Source organism: Lagopus muta, chromosome 2 (assembly GCF_023343835.1).
Source record: "Lagopus muta isolate bLagMut1 chromosome 2, bLagMut1 primary, whole genome shotgun sequence".
In the NCBI taxonomy this organism is placed as follows: Eukaryota; Metazoa; Chordata; class Aves; order Galliformes; family Phasianidae; genus Lagopus; species Lagopus muta.
Window position 1 is genome coordinate 84,899,981 of NC_064434.1, and position 18,185 is coordinate 84,918,165.

The 18,185-nt window shown below is 37.8% G+C and overlaps 1 protein-coding gene across 7 annotated transcripts in view; it reads right to left on the reverse strand.

Moving 5' to 3' along the window:
- The window catches only part of PPM1B (protein phosphatase, Mg2+/Mn2+ dependent 1B), a 53,656-nt gene that overhangs the window by 9,072 nt on the left and 26,399 nt on the right, over window positions 1-18,185 (reverse strand). For 6 of the 7 annotated variants that reach the window (XM_048937844.1, XM_048937838.1, XM_048937839.1 and 3 more), the window contains 4 exons: window positions 11,647-12,510; window positions 9,432-9,549; window positions 599-710; window positions 2-59 (listed from right to left, as the gene is read on the reverse strand). In XM_048937844.1, coding sequence (XP_048793801.1) covers window positions 2-59; window positions 599-710; window positions 9,432-9,549; window positions 11,647-12,492 — 1,134 coding nt within the window. In that variant the 5' untranslated portion in view covers window positions 12,493-12,510. The remainder of the gene's footprint in view (window position 1; window positions 60-598; window positions 711-9,431; window positions 9,550-11,646; window positions 12,511-18,185) is intronic. The other variant, XM_048937845.1, reaches the window with a different exon arrangement.

Genomic DNA, 18,185 nt, shown 5'->3' on the forward strand with positions numbered 1-18,185 from the left:
CCCCCTCAGTCTCTCTGTGTGGATTCAGTCTACTGTACACAGCTTCAATAATATTACGCCTAAAAAAAGAGAAGTTTTTAAAAGCGTGAGCATAATAATAAGAGAGTTCACAAGTGCTTCAAAAGAGAACTTGGAAGTTTGAGTATAACAATTAACTATTTCAGAACATTTACATGTTCTACCTTTAGCCCGTCTCTTAAGATGAAGCCTACTCTTGGTGTCTTTGCACATTTTCCATATAATGTAGGAAATTAACATTAACTCATAATTTGTAAAGACTGGGCAAGGCAAAACGTTCTCATCTTCTCCTCCCCATGCTTTATCACTTTACACCTTCAGAAGTTCCAGCTGCATAGTCAGAGTTTGTCAAGAAGGAAACTCCACGCTTAATTCAGCATGCCCACCAACATGCCCTGGAAGATGTATCAGGTCAGCAAAGTCAATCAGATCCCACAGATGCAAGGATTTGACAAGCCCTCAAAGATATCTTAACCCACAGTAAATTAAGTATCGGTTAGAGAACTTCTCACAGCAGAACCAACTTGAAGCAAAATCTGTTGCAGTGAAATAGTTCAAGCAATTCCAGTACTGTACTTACTTGCCAGCTAAACCACCTCCTGGTGGTAAATTAGGAATATTCTCCGCAGATAAAATACGAATAACATGAGCAAGATCAGGCATTCCTTCTTCACCTGATTTCTCCATAATTTCTATTTTAAAAACAAAAGAAAGTCCTTAGGTTACTGAATTTACACCAACCATTCCTTAAGACACTAATGTACAAGACACTACTACTTTACCAGACCTTTACCATTATGAAATGTTGCATGTAAACGACGTGGGTTTTTGTTGTTGTTGTTGGTTGCTGGTTTGTGTTTGTTTTTAAAGTAAGCTATATTTGTATGATTGAACAGAGGTATTCAATCCTACAGCCTGTATTTCCATTCACGCTTCTTGCAAATCTCTGTCAAAGACTCTGAAGCAGACTATGAACTGCAAAAAATATCCTGGGGACAGCAGCTAGGAAGCTAGTTTCACACTAGGAAGTGACAGCTAGAAGCCAGTTTCAATTAACTTCCTATTGCACTGCAACACATACTCAGAAGTTGAATGCCAAAAAGCCAACTGGAATTCACTGTCAACCCTCATGGTATAGCACTGTGTATTGTCAAAGTTCTGACTCTCCTGGATAAAACTAGGACCATCAAGCAATTAAGCCAGACAAGTATAATGGACCATCATCACTCCTAGCGCTGACACAACAGATAACTGATAGTATGCTATTCCATTTTCCAAGCAGAAGTACACAGGTCACTCCAGAAGTAATGCCTCCTATGTAGTTTCCATGGAAATAAAACAACTACAAAGAGGATAAGAACACTACTTGACAGAGCAAATTCTCAGCTACAAAACACCCTTCCTCAACACAGTCCACACCATTAGCTATGCATTTTCACCAGTGACAAACAAGGAGGAGCCTGCACGCTGCACTCACAAACATCTGCATGGCCGTCTGGAACGTGGGCTGTCTTTCATGCTGCTGTCACCCCTGCTGAAACGCACCACCCACCCCCTCACTGTGCTCACATCACTGTTTGGTCTCCGTAAACATTCAGCAAATATCAACAAACGTCAGTGGGTGACATTTTTATCCTGAGAATCATCCAGATTAAGGAATGAATCGCTACTTTCTGCAGACATGCATTTGAGTTTTTTAGCATAATATTCTAGGCGATTTTTTTCTTAAGTTTCATGTCTAAACATAGAACTCTTACCTAGAACAGTCTGTATCTTGGCTGCTATCCACAGCTAAACAAACCACTTATGCTTCTTACAATCGATTATTCTCCACTTACAGATGCCCAATTTGCTTAAGTCAGCAGAAGCAACAGCTTCAATTTCTGAAATTAGTGAAGCACATGACCTACTTTAAATACTGTACTCTAAGTTCCTTGGTATTTAAATATCTCTTGATGACTGCTGTGTATGTACAAAGTAAGTGATATGCCAGCTTGCAACGCACTTGCTCATTCTGCATCAAGGAAATCTGTGGCAAAGTCCACCAAAGTTAATCCTACTTTTAGAACAGCTTCACTATTGATAAGAAATAAGGCAACTATGCTTTTAATCTGCAACTTTAGATCAACATCACAAAATCTTTGCAATGAATGAGCTAGATATACTACTAAAAGGGATTCAACATCCTTCCACCAAACCTCACATATATTAAGATTCATACATTCAGTAAGAATGAAGCACAGCCAGCAAACAAAATGACAGCTAAGTATGTCTGCTTGACTACAAAAATCTTAAGACTTGGATCATTTCATCCAAATACATCCACAGAAATCGGCCACAAGACCCCTCAGATTCTGTCCCTTGGTGCAGTACTACCTAGCGAGAAGTAGATGGTATCAGTATAATATAAATGCTTCTGAGTCACATCTGATAGGAAATGTCTTACTTACATAAAGAAAGGCTGTGTCTGGTTCCAAACATACTAAAGTAGACACATAACAAGAATAATGAAGCAAGCAATTTCCAAATATTAATGTAAGCTCAAGATTTTTGAAGCTTTTAAATGGCAATTAAAGCAGCCACGACTAAGGATTATCATGACTTCTTAGCATTAAAATCTTCTACTTAATGCTATGAAAGCACTTCTTAGGAGGCTCTTTAATAACTAAAAGCACCTTCTTTCTATTTTCAGAGGTTGCCCAATTAGAAACTATGGTGAAGAGACAGGTTCCTTTTTCTTTTTCTAATACAAGGATGAGTAGATTCACCAAAACAAGAATCAAGCAAATGACTAAGAATGACCTTTCTGCTCTACACCTTAACTAATGCATATGTAGGTCACTTCGTAACTAATGCCTTCTATTTATTTCCATGTAAACCACAGCTGATACAAAGAGCACAACAGTATTATTTGATAGAGCAGATTCTCAGAGACTGAACAACATTTTCAACATAGTCACCACCATCAGCTGTGCACTTTCACCAGTGATAAATAAGAGTCCACGTGCCGTGCTTGCAAAAAGCTGCACCAGTGAAGGCGACCAACAGTCAGTGCTGCTACTGCTGAAATGCATCACCCACCGCCTCACTGTGCTCACATCCTCTGTTTGGCTTCCATAAATGTTCAGCAAGCATCAATGAATATCAATGGGTGCAATTTTTTTCTGCATGGAGAAATTCAGTGACACACCCTTGCTTCATATTCACTTCCATGTCAGATGCTATCTTGTCAGACTGCCCCTCTGCTGACATCTTTCACACAGCAACAAAATATAAGGCTATATTGCTGGGAAGGTTCAACCTCTACTGCTGTACCACCACCATCCGTCTTTGACATAACATGGCCCAACACTGCAAAGTAGGAGGCATTACTTCCGAAGCAGCACTCATTTGTTTGATAAAGATTGCAAGAGAAAGAAAACAAATTTACATGCATTTACAAGGTTTTCACCTTTTCAACGATGTTGAGAGTAACACTGCAATTTCTTGTGTTTTTTTTTTTTTACCCTGAATATGCAGAACATGTCTGCAGGATCTTTTTCATTTCTGTTGCTAGCATAGACACCTGAAGAATTATTTCCTGATGCTATCATATACTGAAATCCATTGGAGTTCACTACAAAGCAAGTCTACTACTTTATTCCTAAAATACTTTTGACAAAGCTCTTTTGACACAGATATAAGCCTATAGAAAGTTTCAACGAAAAGTCATTCTAGTTTCCAGATTCACAGAATATCTTAAGTTGGAAGAGACACGTAAGTATCACCGAGTCCAATCCCAAAATTCAAACACTATTTCTGAGAGTACTGTTCAGATGCTCCTTGAGCTCGGGACTGTGCCCACTGCCCTGGGCAGCCTGTTCCATGCCCACTGCCCTCTGGTGCAGACCCTGTCCCTAACCCCCAGCTGCCCCTCCCCTGACACAGGTCTATGCTGTTCCTTTGGGCCCTGATGTTGTCACACACAGCAGAGCTCAGTGCTGCTCTCTGCTCCCTGTGAGGAGCTGCAGCTGCCATGAGGCTTCCTCTCAGCTCCTTAGCAAACACAGTAAGTTCAGCTGCTCCTAACACACCTTGCCCTCCAAGACACTTCACCATCTCTGTAGCCCTCCTTTGGATACTCTCTAATAGCTTTATGCCCTTACACCGTACTACCCAAAGCTGCACCCATTGCTGGAGGTGAGGCCACAGAGCACAGCTGGACCACCCCTCCCCTTGCCCAGTGGCAGTACTGGGCCTGGGACACCCAAGGGCACAGTTGGCCCTTTGCGTGGCCAGGGCACACTTGCTGCCTATCAGAATCCCCAGATCCCCTCTTGCACACCATTCTATACAAATATCCATGGTTGCTCCATCCCAAGTGCCCTACCTGGCACTTGCTCAAGTTAAACTTGATTCATGACTGCCCAGCAGTTCAATTTGTTAAGATCTTTCTGTAAGGTCTCTCTATCCTTAAGGGAGTTTTATACAAATGCATATCTTTCCTCAAAGACTACATTCCCAACCAGACAGAACTACAACTGCCTTTTACATCTCAACACTTCATCCATCTCTAGATCCACAATAATGACATAGGAAGGAATTCACTGTTCTACACTGATCCAGTGCTGCAGGGCAGTTATATATAGTGTATACTCCACACACATAAAATGCACTAACCAACAAAATTAACTGAGTAGTCAACTCAGTTAAATTAAAGTCAAGTCAATTAAAGCTATAAGTTTACATTGAACAAGTGCCCCTATTTATGATTTGAAAGGCTGGCTGTTTTTTCCCCCCCTTTGTCTTTTTTTAAATCTCCATGTCTGATACATCCTCCAAAATAAATCAAAACATATCAGAGTATCAACTTCTGTGCCTAGTATTCTCTTACTGTGAGCCATCTGTGGATCTCTAAAAAAACAGATGAAAACAAAACAGAAAATAGCACTTGAAAGTGACAGTAAGACAGTGAGAAAAGGTTGACCTAGCACAACTTTACCACCCAACACACTTGCATCACTTTGGAAATTAACCAAGTAAGCAACTCGGAACAAGCCATTGTCATAAGTTACTTGATAACAAGTTATCAAGTACTTCAAAACACCCTTTGAAACTTACAACTTAGGAATGCAATTACACACACACCATTGACATAAAGAACCAAGTTAGCAGAACAGCTTTAGCACATAGTTCTTTCATTATAAGTCTCAAAAAGATCTCCTGGTCTTATTTTAAAGGTTTTTTGTTTGTTTTGATAACTCTGCAAAGACTGGACAGAACTATTACCATTTTATCAATGCACATGATCTCAGCATCCTATACACGTTTATACATGTGTATAAACAGACTACAAAAATTATATATGCAAGTATTTAACTGCTTTTGAGCACAGATAGATATATATATGAAAGCCATCAAACAAAACCAAGGAAAGCATTCCTCAAACAATGCCTTTTACTCTAAGCCAAACCTGAAAATGCCTGTATCAGAACAGAGAAAAACCTGCTGTTTTAAGGCTTTGATGGGATAGTTCCATCAGCTTGAAATCTAAGAATCAATAGGGAACAGAAAAATACTGTGTTGAACTGTGTACATTCATGAAGAACACCCACCCACTGATAAGATATTCATACCTTACATATTTTTCCTAACTATTCTAATGCTTTAGTTCTTTTTCTTTCAGTGAAAAACACTTCTCACTATGTGAACCTTGAAAGAGGACTGGCATTTTATTTATTTATTTTTTAGGAATCCAACTTCTTTCTAAATGATTCTCCACTATGCAATTTGGTTGTTTGAAGTGTTTTGTTCAAGCTTCTCTACAACTTTTCTGGACTAATAATACTCAAGGCACAAATATAACACACAAAAAACCATAGTTTAATAGCTTTTTTTTTTTCCTATTAAAGAGACTGTCAAAATGACAATTCTGTAGAATTTAAGAATGCAAATAATTATTTCAGAAAAGATAGAGGTAACAATTTCAGATTTTTCCAGGCTGCTCCCTTTCCTTTCTGTGATTCTTGATAGAACTCCCTCAAATATACTAGCACTCTTCCTTGCTAAATGCTTAACATTTGAAGATCTTGCATTCTGTCCAATCAGCTGAACACAGAACAACACAGGGAACTCAAGTAAGAGAAACAATCAAGAATAGCTGAAGCAACAGAAATTCAGTCCTCAAAGCAATTTCTATGACTTCTAATTTCTATTGACTACTAATGCTGAACTATCATTTCAAACTACATTCAGAATGGCTCTGCATGAATTCAGATTCCAAAGTCTCCATCTTATGTTTGGTGTGTATAATACTAGTTACATGTGACAACGTGGTTAAAATACATCTCTGCTAAGACTTTTTTTGATCATCAGAGCAGTAACTCTACCATGTAACAATAATGCCTAATTATTAGTAAACAGTGCTTCCTACATCATTTCCACAGTTCATTCAGATGATCTAACTTGAAGTTACTTAATAGCTTTACTATTAATCTTATCGTTCACTCACAAAAGCAACAAAATACACTGTAGTCTTAAGTATTTTTCAACCATCTGCAAATTGAGAGAGGAGCCACCAACAAGTCAGGAATGCTAACTCCATAAGCACCGTGTGCACACCTAACTGCTGACAGCAAAGGTAACTGCTCCTGGCTCTCGCCCAGAGCCTATTAACAGCTCGTGTACTCTTGTTCAGACACAGGAAGATAATAGTTATTTATCTTAACTAGAATCATCAAGAAAGTCTGGGATGTAAGCCAAGGTCTGAGAAATGCATCTAAAGGTCACATTTGAAGTGACCATTAGATCTCAATGATCTCAAAAGAAAAAAGAAATATATAAGCCATTTCAATTTAGATCCTATCTAAACCACATGTGGAATGGGGAGGAAGAAACCATACACAACACCAGCACATTCAAAGGTAACTATGCTATGGCCTGAAGGTCTTCTCATAGATTTTCAAAGATTAAGGTTTCTTACATCAACTGTCTACATACCTGGAACATAAACAAGAAAAAAAATAATTCTAAGTGTACCTCGTTTGGTCACATACGACTAATAAAATCTTACCTAGACAAAGAACACGAGTACAGTTGTTTCTCTGAGATGAAAAATTAAATACAATCTCTACAGTAAATGTCATTTATAGCATTAAAGCCAGTATCAAAGAATCCTTGTTCCTAAGTGGCAAAACTGACAGGCATCCATGGCCATCAGGTTACAATGACAGCAGACATTTTTAAGCAAACTGTTGCATTCTACACTGAATTAGTGTTATGAGAAGTTATGAGTGAGCTGTAGTGTTCTTCATTTGTTTTTGTTCTGTTTGTGTCACTGTTTGCTCTGATACGTACACACACACAATTTTCCTGAACTCCTTAGATCTAAAGTGCAGGATTACTTCTCATTCATACTCAGTCCTACTTATTTGAATATGAACTATTTTCTAATAAGTAGGTCCAATCAGTCCTTTACATATCTACCCATTAGAGAGTATTGAAAAGCCAGCGGGTCTCAGATTTTAATAAAACTGACATGAAAAACAAGGGTAGAACCTATTACCCATGTGATAGCTCTGGAGTCCTGTATTAGTAATCCTAATCAAACGCTTTTGACTTTTAGTAGAAGGAAATTAGCATTTTACCTCTACAGATTATAGACTCCATGCCTGGCTGCCAACAAAGATTCAGGAACCATGTTGAAAAATATTTTGTTAGGCATGCTTTCTTTTAAAAAAATAAAAATGTTCAAGCTCAGGCAGACACCCTCCAGAGACCTGATCTATGTCACAGAGACCTTGTTACAGTCCCAAGATTGCAGGTCAGAACCAGTAGGAAGGCACCAAAGTCTCAAAAATCTTAAGTCCTAAGTTTGAAGTCTCATGGACCATTGCTGAACAGTTCTGCAGGCTGCTGATATTGCACTTCTCATTAGGAACACAAAAGCACCAACAAGACAGCAGTACTGCAATACAGCAGTCACTCAACACCTAGCACCAACACATCTAAGGCAGCTGCATAACTCGTTGTCCAAACAGAGACCACCTCTATAAAGTATAGTTAAAACTGAATAGAGTAGTAAGCAAGAACACTCTAATCCAGTCTTGAAAGAAGTCAAAAGATTCAAATCCTCTCAACTATCCTCAGCCAGCATGCTCTTCAGAAAAAGTGCTGTCGTAACAGATCCAGCAGCTGAGTTAATAAGCTACATTATACATAAACACATGACATTTCCTCAGTGCTCTTCTGATGAGGTTACAGACGTTGAAAAATTCATAGCAACAAGGTTTTCAAAACCTCTTTAGACCATTTCTCTCTAAAGATGCTATTTCACAGTATTAGCCCAGTCACATTTGTAACATCAAGACAAACTGTTCCAGGAATAGTTCTTTCCATGCCTGAGTTGCCTCCACAAAAGCCTACCCCAATATACAATCAGTGTTATGAAAACACAAACTTTCAGCATCTACAATGAACTTCAGTCAATTCTACCAAACTCAACTATACCTGGGTCACTACGTAAACCAACAGTGAAACAGACCTAGAAGCTGCTACACACAACCATCACGCCAGACCTCAGAACAGCCTTAACTGATGATAAAAAGATTTTTAATTAGAAACAGCAGTCTTAAAGTCTGTTCAAATGTCAGTTCTGCCAACACATGGACAGAACATGGTAGAAAAGGAAAAAATATACAAGTGCTAGTCTCTCATTCTCAATTGAACTACCTTTCCTTTAACTGTTTCTGCTGAAGGGAAGATGCTGCATTCAACACTTGGGATAAGTAAAACCAGTAAATTAATGAAATTAATAACTGAACAGGTTAGTGACCAAGTTTACTCCTCCATGAAAATTCTACAGGATTAAACGATTTTTATTCATGAACACATACACTTATATTTCAAGCATTCAGAATCCAAAAGGATGATATAAAATGATACGAAGGTCTTTCATTCAAAGGAATTTGGATCAGTTATCTGTAAAAGTTTACACAAGTTATCTTTAAAACTGATATTTCACAATAAACTCAGAACTGTGTTTAACAGAAGTGGTCAAACAACTTGCCAGCTGTGAATCCTTTAATGAAGAACTGAACATTTTTCTGCCAAGCTTTCACAAAAAGTGATGCAAAACAAATACCACAAATATCCTTTTAATGATATTTCATAAGCAAAACATTAACAATACCACTATTTTATTAGATAACACAAGCCTCTGCAAGGTCAGTGGTTGCATACTGTCTTGTAAAGACAGAGGTGAAAGGCTCAAGTTTACATTAAGAAAACACATGTAAGCATGTGCCTTATAACTTCTTTCTTGACGTTTTTCCTGATCGTAGCACCATGGCAGCTTACAGGGCTTTTGTTTGTTTTTGCTTTCATGCTCAAGAAGGCTACGAAAGTATTTCTAATGAACAAAATGGATTTCTTACCTTCAACCCGTGATTCCAAGTGCTTATCCAATTCTGCATCTTTTTTCACTGCCTCATCTGAGACCTTAGGAGCATTTGAAAGACAAACTAGTACAATACTCATGTTATCACGACTCCCCTACGTGACAAAGGGAAAAAAAACAAACAGTTAAGCTTTTTAGATCTTCCTGTTCTTGTCACCAGTCATATTTTCACTTGTTTCAAGTACGGTACTCTAGATCTAACTGGGAAAATGAAGCCTTGCAATACGACAGAACTTTGATTAATAAGAATCTCTCTCTCAACTAATGTATTCGCTGAAATTGAATTTTACTCATACTCCTTTCCACTTAGTGTTTAAGTTGAAAATACTTCAGGCATTTATTTATGTGAGTTCTTAAAAAATACAACTTTTTGAACAAAATAAGAACTGTAGAAAAAGATTTAAGACAACTGGTAAGACATTTACACCATCATTTAACATTAGCCTTAACCCAAATTAACAAAATCATGTTGGAAAATGAAATGCAGAATATTTATTCTGAACTACTGGAATAGTTAGCTCCAGCTAGTAATTTACATCAGTCTGAGAACATTCATAAAAGCATGCTTATCAGAAAGCATCTCTGTCACATACAATGTGTCACATACATTGCACCTTAAGAAAAAGAGACAAATTACAAAATAAGAATTCACTTAGCAAGGTCAATCTGATCTCACAGACTATCTTGTACTCACAGCATTATTAGCCAAGAGCTTTTTCAGGTACTAATTTGAATGCCAGCTCTTCACTTGTAAGCTTCAATAGTTCTTTCCTGGTCTTTTTTCAAAATTACAATCCATTGCTAAATATAAAAACACATCTGCGTCCAATTATCCTACAAGGACATTCAATAAAAACTAAACCTAGTTTGAAATATAAGCCGTCTTTTTTCCTTTATGATTCTCTACTCTTGTACTAAATATGAAATCATAATTTCAATAGCTCCTCCTCATCCAAACTCAGCTAGAAATTTAGTTGCTGCAACACCAACCTACTAAGTAGTTCCTATCCTTTAAGATAACTCCTGAGGAAATTAAGTAGGAATCTGATATGATAATAAATTCCTTCAAAAGTACACATGCCCACATTCCCAGAATCATAGAATAAGAGAATCACAGAATGGCCAGGGTCGGAAGGGACCTCAAGGATCATGAATCTCCAACCCCCCTGCGACATGCAGGGCTACCAACCTCCCCATTTAATATAGACCAGGCTGCCCAGGGTCCCATCCAATCTGGCCGGAGCATCTACAACCTCTCTGGGCAGCCTGTTCCAGCAGATAATATATATATATTATATTATATATATAGATATAGATAGATAATATATATATATAAATATATATAATAAATATAAATATATATATATATATTTTTTTTAAAAACAGCATATAATACTTCACATTCTGAAGACAAGACCGTATCTCATCATGCCTTGAACAGATCAAAACTTCAAAAAAAAAAAAAAAGCTAAAGGTCAGAGGTCAGTTTACTGAAAGTGTACTAAAAGGACAAACCATTAACAAGGCTAGACAAGTACCTGATCAGAAAATCCAAAGTATTTAATCCAATTACACAACATATGGCATTACTGAAAGAAACTACTTACCCTTCATTGTTAAAATTTCTCAGAACTGCCTGTTTGGTCTATTGCCTTTATATGCAATAGTGAAAGCTGCACTTCTCAGGGCATGCTTGGAAATGGTGAATCTAAGGAAGATACGCAGACCAACGTGCAATAGCTCCTAACGAACTCAAAGAGTGCAAGCAAACTCTTGTATCTGAGTAGTTTTTCTTCATATGAGCTCACACAATTAGCTGAGTACAGAAAAGACAGTACAAGCACACACTCTATGCAAAAGGGAGCAACTGCTCAACTGAGAAAAGCAACGAAAATCAGAGAGCTGTCACTGAATCGATTCCTTCTTAAAGACCTTTTGAAAAAATCATTTTAAAAAGTGAAACAAAATTTAGAGCTGGATCTATATGCAAAAATTATACTAAAGTTGTATTTTTGCTATTGCTATTGTCTCTCAGAGGATGAGGTTGTATATTCTTCAAAGACACACAGTCAAACTGGTACTGAAGTTTGAGGGAAAGAAAAAGGAAAAAAGGAAGATTAGACTGTTAACATTACACCTGTCTGAATAGAAGACAGAATTAGAACATCTGCTTGGAGAAAACAGTTACATACCTTATGTAAACAAGTGTCCACTACCCAATTGCACACTTTTTCCAGGTCATCTGATACTTCAAGTCTAGACTTAACAAATTCACAGAGCTCTTCGTTGCTCATTACATCCCAGATTCCATCACAAGCCAAGATGATAAACTCATCTTCTTCTGCCCTTAAAATTTCACAAACCTCAGGCTCTGGAGAAACAAGTTGTTCTGTAGGGCCTTTACCATCAACACATTTGTAGTCATAGTCCCCCAGAGCTCGAGAAACTGCCAATGAACCATTGACACGCTGAATCATTACACTGCCTCCTGCATTCTGGATTCGCTCTTTCTCCCTCGGGTTGCAAGGTTTGTGATCCTGTGTTGAAAAACAGACTTGTCCATTCCTATAGAGAACAGCACGTGAATCACCGCAATTGATAAAGTACACATGCTCAGGTGAAATCATAACTCCCACTGCTGTTGAGCCACTTCTGTCCATCCCATTTCTGAGGTCTGAGAAATTGCGCATATACTCATCAATTTTCAAAAAGCCAGTTCTGATTCCACTCTTGACATTTTCCACTGAAGGTTCAAGAGCAGATCCAGGTTTTTCTGCTGCCCTAAAGTCTTCATTGTTAGTGATGTGTTCTAGCAAGTGTGTGGAGCAATAATTTGCAACACGAGATCCTGCATGACCATCATAGACAGCAAAAAAGGACCAGTCCTCTAAGCCATGGGGAATACCTACAACAGCTGTGTGAGCATCTTCCATTTCCACTCTCCATCCCTGCATACTGCTGAGGCCGTAACGCAAGCCATTCCCTGCACCATGAGCATTATGTTTTTCAGTTTTTGGCTTATCCAAAAATGCACCCATGTTTATGCAATATTGAATCTGGAAAACAGAGAAGAAAAATCTTATTTACAAAGCCACCATTCTATATAAGTTCAGTGTCAGTTTTCTTCTCCCTCTGCTTTCTTCATTAAAGAAGTAGTTAGAAAACATGCACATGTAAAAATCAACAGCTATAAAGGGAAGAGTAATTAACAGATTACATTAATGCAGTGGGAACTTACAGACTCTTGTTTGCTTTTTTTGTGGGTGTGTTTTGTTTCATGTTCTGTTTCTTTTTAAGACCTATTCATCAGAATTAAAATGTGCAAAAAGCTCTCCATATGAATGCACAGTGATGGCATAGTTCGCATACTTTTAAAGCCCTGCTAATTTTGCCATTCTGTCAAAATCTACTCAAGAAGCCAACTGCACTTTGATCCAAGAAAAAATGTCACAATACTGTCTTAAATTATGAATTTTTAAGTTAATAAATGCATTGATCTTGATTTTAAAACACATTCAATTAAAATAGATACACTATCTACAAGAAACAAAAGCTTTCCACAGAAAGTTAGTTCATCAACATTTGGAGAAGATCTGCTTCAAAATACGTAAGAAGTGTCATTAGAGTAAGCTTGCAGGTAAAATTCAGGTATCCATAAGTGAGTTTTAGAAGACTTCTGATTTCCTCAGCTATACAAGACCAGGCCTTTCTACTTAGGCCTGATAAACCAACTTCCACTTTACAAAGTCAGCAGGAACATATTCTTTAATCCACAAGTTCCATACTACCTTTCCAAGAACTTTCTGAAACTGAGACAACTTCCAATCACACTAACAATGACGTCTGCCCCATGAATCTCTTAGTGACTGGCTGTAGCCACCCAGCAAAAAATCTGAGATAATTCTGTCACTACTGATCCTGAGCTAGTCAGTCACAAGGTGTCTCATACACTAGCACATGCCAAGCCTCCAGTCATTATGAACTGGTTTCAGAATTTGCTACTAGATCAGAAAGAGAGGTTAAGAATTCTTTAGCTTTCATTCCCCTCCATTAAAGACATTTTCAGCTTACTTTGACAGGAGGAAAAGCTTACAGTTGGATTCCTCACTCCATCCTGCCAGGGTAACCTTATAACTGCCGTGCAGTCAACCCAAACTTCATGCCATCTCTCTGCTCCAGTGGCCTCCAAGAAAAGGGCTGAGGACTTACTGCATAGACTAAGACTTTGCTCACCAGCTATAAATCTTTTGAACTCTCTATCAATAAAAACTTTCAAATTTCCCCAAATACTGAAGCAACTCTTCATCTGGCTTAAAAAGTAAGTGTAATTTTACCGTCTTTCTTAATTCATGTTTAATGTTCTTTGATTCAAGTGCTATTAATATCATGCAGAAGGACTATTGTGGTTTTCTAACAAGCTATGAACATCATAAAGAAAAAGGTAAAGAAAGTCAAATCAACTGAGAAATACCAGAATTCAGAGAGCTCTTATATTCAAGTACCACGTTATATTCTAAGTTCAAGTCTTGAAATTATCTGTTCTGAAGAGCCTCTCAGAGATGTGGAACAAAACAACAATCAGATTCCAAGTCTAGAAAGATTTTCTATGGAAACTTTTCTTCAACAATTAGCTAGAAATTAAGGTTTTGCATACAGTAGGCTGTGCAAACATTCCCATCTAGCTTGGTTCTGAGATACTGTCACAGCTGTAAATCATTCACACCTACAAATGTATAATAGCTGATTATCTCTAAGTACCAATATTCCGCAATCAGGAAGTCTGATGTTATAACACAAGTCTTGTACTCAGTAAATTGTCTGAAGGAGCCATTAAAAAAAAAGAAAAATCATGTGACACTGAAGAAGATATCCTAAGCCCTGCACATGCTCCAATATGAGCATTCCATTTAAACAAGGCGCACATCTCCAGCTGCAGAATCTACAGTAAAACCAAGTTATCATGAAAACACACTCAAAAGTTAATGTCAATTTGTTTTTACTCCAAATAAACAGGAAAACAGTTCTCAGACTTTTAAAATTCAAGTGACAATTAACTGGGACATCTAATACAAAAAACAAGACTGACTTCAAATCAGCATATAATGTTCTCAAGCCATTCGACTTAATGCTTTGAAAGTAATGCCTCCTATTTGATTATATAGGCCAACCATGTTAGAGGTAAGTGCTGGTGGTACAGCAGCAGAGGCTGAACCTTCCCAACAATATTCCATTACATGTTGTTGCTATGTGACAGACTGCAGCAGGCTGACAAATTGGTGTCTGACATGGAAGTGTGTAAGAAGCAAAAGTTTGACATCAAATTCCTGTGTGGAAAAAACTGCACCACTGACATTCATTGATGCTTGCACAACAAGGATGGAGACATCTGAACAGTGCAATGGTGACAGTGGGTCACCTCCACTGGTGCATTTCCCACGAGCACAGCAAGTAGGCTCCTGTTCATTTCTGGTAAAAATGCACAGCTAACGGTGGTGTTGAAAAATAGCACTTTGTAGCTGTTAATGTACAATATTAAATGGTATTACTGTTCTCTATCTGTTGTAGTTTCCACAGAAATAAACAGGAGGCATTACTTTTGGAGACACCTACGCACAGTTGTGTAAAGATCAAAACTCATCTAATTACAAAAGCTAGTGACCAGAGCATTAACCATATACATGTAGACACACACACACACAGCCCGTAAAAAATGAATCAAAGCACGTGTTGCACATCCTAGTTTTATCTATTTTGTAAGTAGCTTCATTTCTTACAGGTCAGAAGGAATAATTAAAAAAAAAGAACTTATTTTTAAATATTCTAAACATACTTTTTAATGTTACAAATACTTTTTAAAACTACAAATAATAAAGGATGTTGAGATTGACTTATAATTAGTAAGACAACATTAAGGCTAGGTATCCAGCTTATGGCTGGTCATGAAGAAGACAGCAAGCACACACAAGACCTCTTTTTATCACTGTTTCTATTAGGCAGGCTATAATAAAGCAGCAGCTGCTTTGAAGATCAGCTGAAGAAATGAACTGTTTTAGTGAGCAAAGAAATGGTGACTAACTTTTTTACAAACAGTACGCATTCTTCAGACCAAGAATGGAAACCTAGGATTCCCTTTTTTGCAGTAATTCTCTCACTTCTGGGAAGGAAAAAAAACACCACCACCACCATCACCACCTGATAAGTGCCAATTAATCACTAACAGTAGTCTTGGGAAAGCCTTCAAAGGAAGCTCAGCAATATGCTGCTCTGGCAGTAACTCCAGCTCTCTTATGGTCTTCATCTCTAGTTTTAAATCAATAGCTAAGACATTTCCAAGAGAGTTCAGTGCTGTCAGTAGAAGCTGATACACCTTTCCTGGGGCGAAAACCTAATCCAAGACTTATTTATCTTAAGTCCAAACATTTACCTGTCTCTCATGTTTTCTACTTCATCCAAATCTTACAGGGAATGCACGCAGTAATTCTCTATTTTCAATGACAGAAAGTTTGGGATCCCTTTTTACTTACTGAACTCAAAAAACACAGGCACTACATAAATTTACATTAGGCAAAGTTAGGCCAAGAGCTACTGAAATTTTGAGCAATAGCTCTACTTGAAGTCTGGCAGTAGCAGCTACTGTAACTTCAGTTAGTGCAACACAGTTTCTAAGTACTGGCAGAGTTGAACTGTTAAGAATGAGACCTGAGTATTTTACAAGGAAAAACAGTGATTGACTGTAATGTGACCAATCACTACAGAGTTTTTGTTTGTTTTTAAATCGACTGTAGCCAGAAGCAGCTGCTGGTCAAGTGAGGAAAGATACTGGCAGCATACCTGACCAAAGATTCATTTCATATTGATAGAAAGAAATGCAATATCAAGATAAATCTTTAATATAACACTTATACAAAATTTACCATCAAAAACTTCTCCTGCCAAGGTTATATAAAACAACTTCAATAGGCTTTTAAACCAGGATACTCAAAATTTGCCTAGTTAGTCCAATCATCAGTTAGGATCATGGAATTGCTCAGGTTGGAAAAGACCTTAAAGATCATCAAATCCAACGGCAACCTAACCATGCTACCTTAACTCTAAAAACCATCCACTAAATCACGTCCCTGAGCAAATAGTGAAGGGAGCAAACAAAGAAATGCACAAAGGAAGCAAACTGTTTTTGAATCAGCCACTTAAAACAAAGAGGTAAGACTGCAAAATATACTTTAGTTACTTTTCAAGGTAGTTTGAAAGAATGAAACAATCACAAGTAGTAAATCCACAGCATTAAATACATTTGTTTCCAATGTCCACAGAAATACCTGAAAACATAATTTGCTATGCTTCAGCTATTCCCCACTACTTTGTGCCAGCAATTTCTTTCAGAACTGCTGGCTGAGATGTTTTTGCTGTTGCTATTTAAACTGTTTCACTAAAGAGGTGCAAAATTAGCTTTAATTTAATTTTAGAACCCTGTGACTTTGACTGCAGTGAATTTTGAAGCCAGCAGCTCAGACAGCAGATCCAATGCAGGAATAAACTCCAGTAGGAAAGACTGTGGGACTGTGTAAAAAGGCACACCAGGAGTTAGGTTAGGACCTATCACCTTTTTAGCAAGATTGTAACTTCAGGCACACACACATGCTTGTGTTCCACCTGACAGATAAATTTTAGATGACTTGATACACCAAAAAAGTGTGGTTCTAAAGTTGCCATCATTCAGGTAATGCATGTAAATAATCAGATTATTATATTGAAACACTGGAGTTTAATCTCTGGAGTACATTCAGAATTAGCTACAGGGTACATATAACTAAGCTACTGAAAAAATACAGTAGAGCTAAGCAGAGAAGCACTAGGAAGCCAAGAACTGTGTTTTGAGATTTGGGAACAACAACAACAACAACAACAACAACAACAAAAAACAACAAATCACAAAACATCTTGAAGTAAGAAGCTAGAAAAGCCTTCATTTGCCCCTTGGCAGGACCAGTCATCAAGGCACAAGGTAAGGAAAGATGAGTACCTCTAGAAGCCAGCTGCATGGCATTTGCAGCTCAAAACCTATTTAAATTATGCCCACTTTTGCATAACTTTGTAACTCTTGAGAATCTAAGTTTAAAAACTGGTGTGAAGTAAAACTACACACACACAAAAAAGCTGCAGGCTAAGCATGCGCAGCATAACAAGTGAATACACCACATACAGTGGCTTTTACATGTAGAAGTCTCCTGAAGTTCATATTTTGTTCTTTTGTATCTAAAAACCTGGACAAAGTCACATAACTGCAGCAAGTTCAGTTGATGTGACAACTGCCCGTCTCTCATGGGTAAGTTGCACGCTTTCATGCTGTTGCCCCTTATTTATCTGGAATGCAGTTTGGTATGTACAAAGTTGAGATACCTCATCTCAGATGCCCAAGATGAGCTTCACAGGAACATACCTCTGCAATCACTGCAAACAGTACAAAGTCTGGTGCACAGGCTGATACATTTTAGAGTTACCAAGCCTTTGTCACTACGTGCAGCATCACAATAAGATAAAGTGCAGAGGTCACACCCATGAACTTCTGTGACCAGGTGTCAACTTAAAACACGTAGAGTTCTTCCTAGCTAACAACACACAATTCTGTATTGCTAGTCTGTTCACATTAGCACTTCAGCTAGGAAATTATTGAAGAGAAATGCAGATATCTTTCCCAGTAACAAATGCTCTAGAATAGAAACTTCTTTCATTC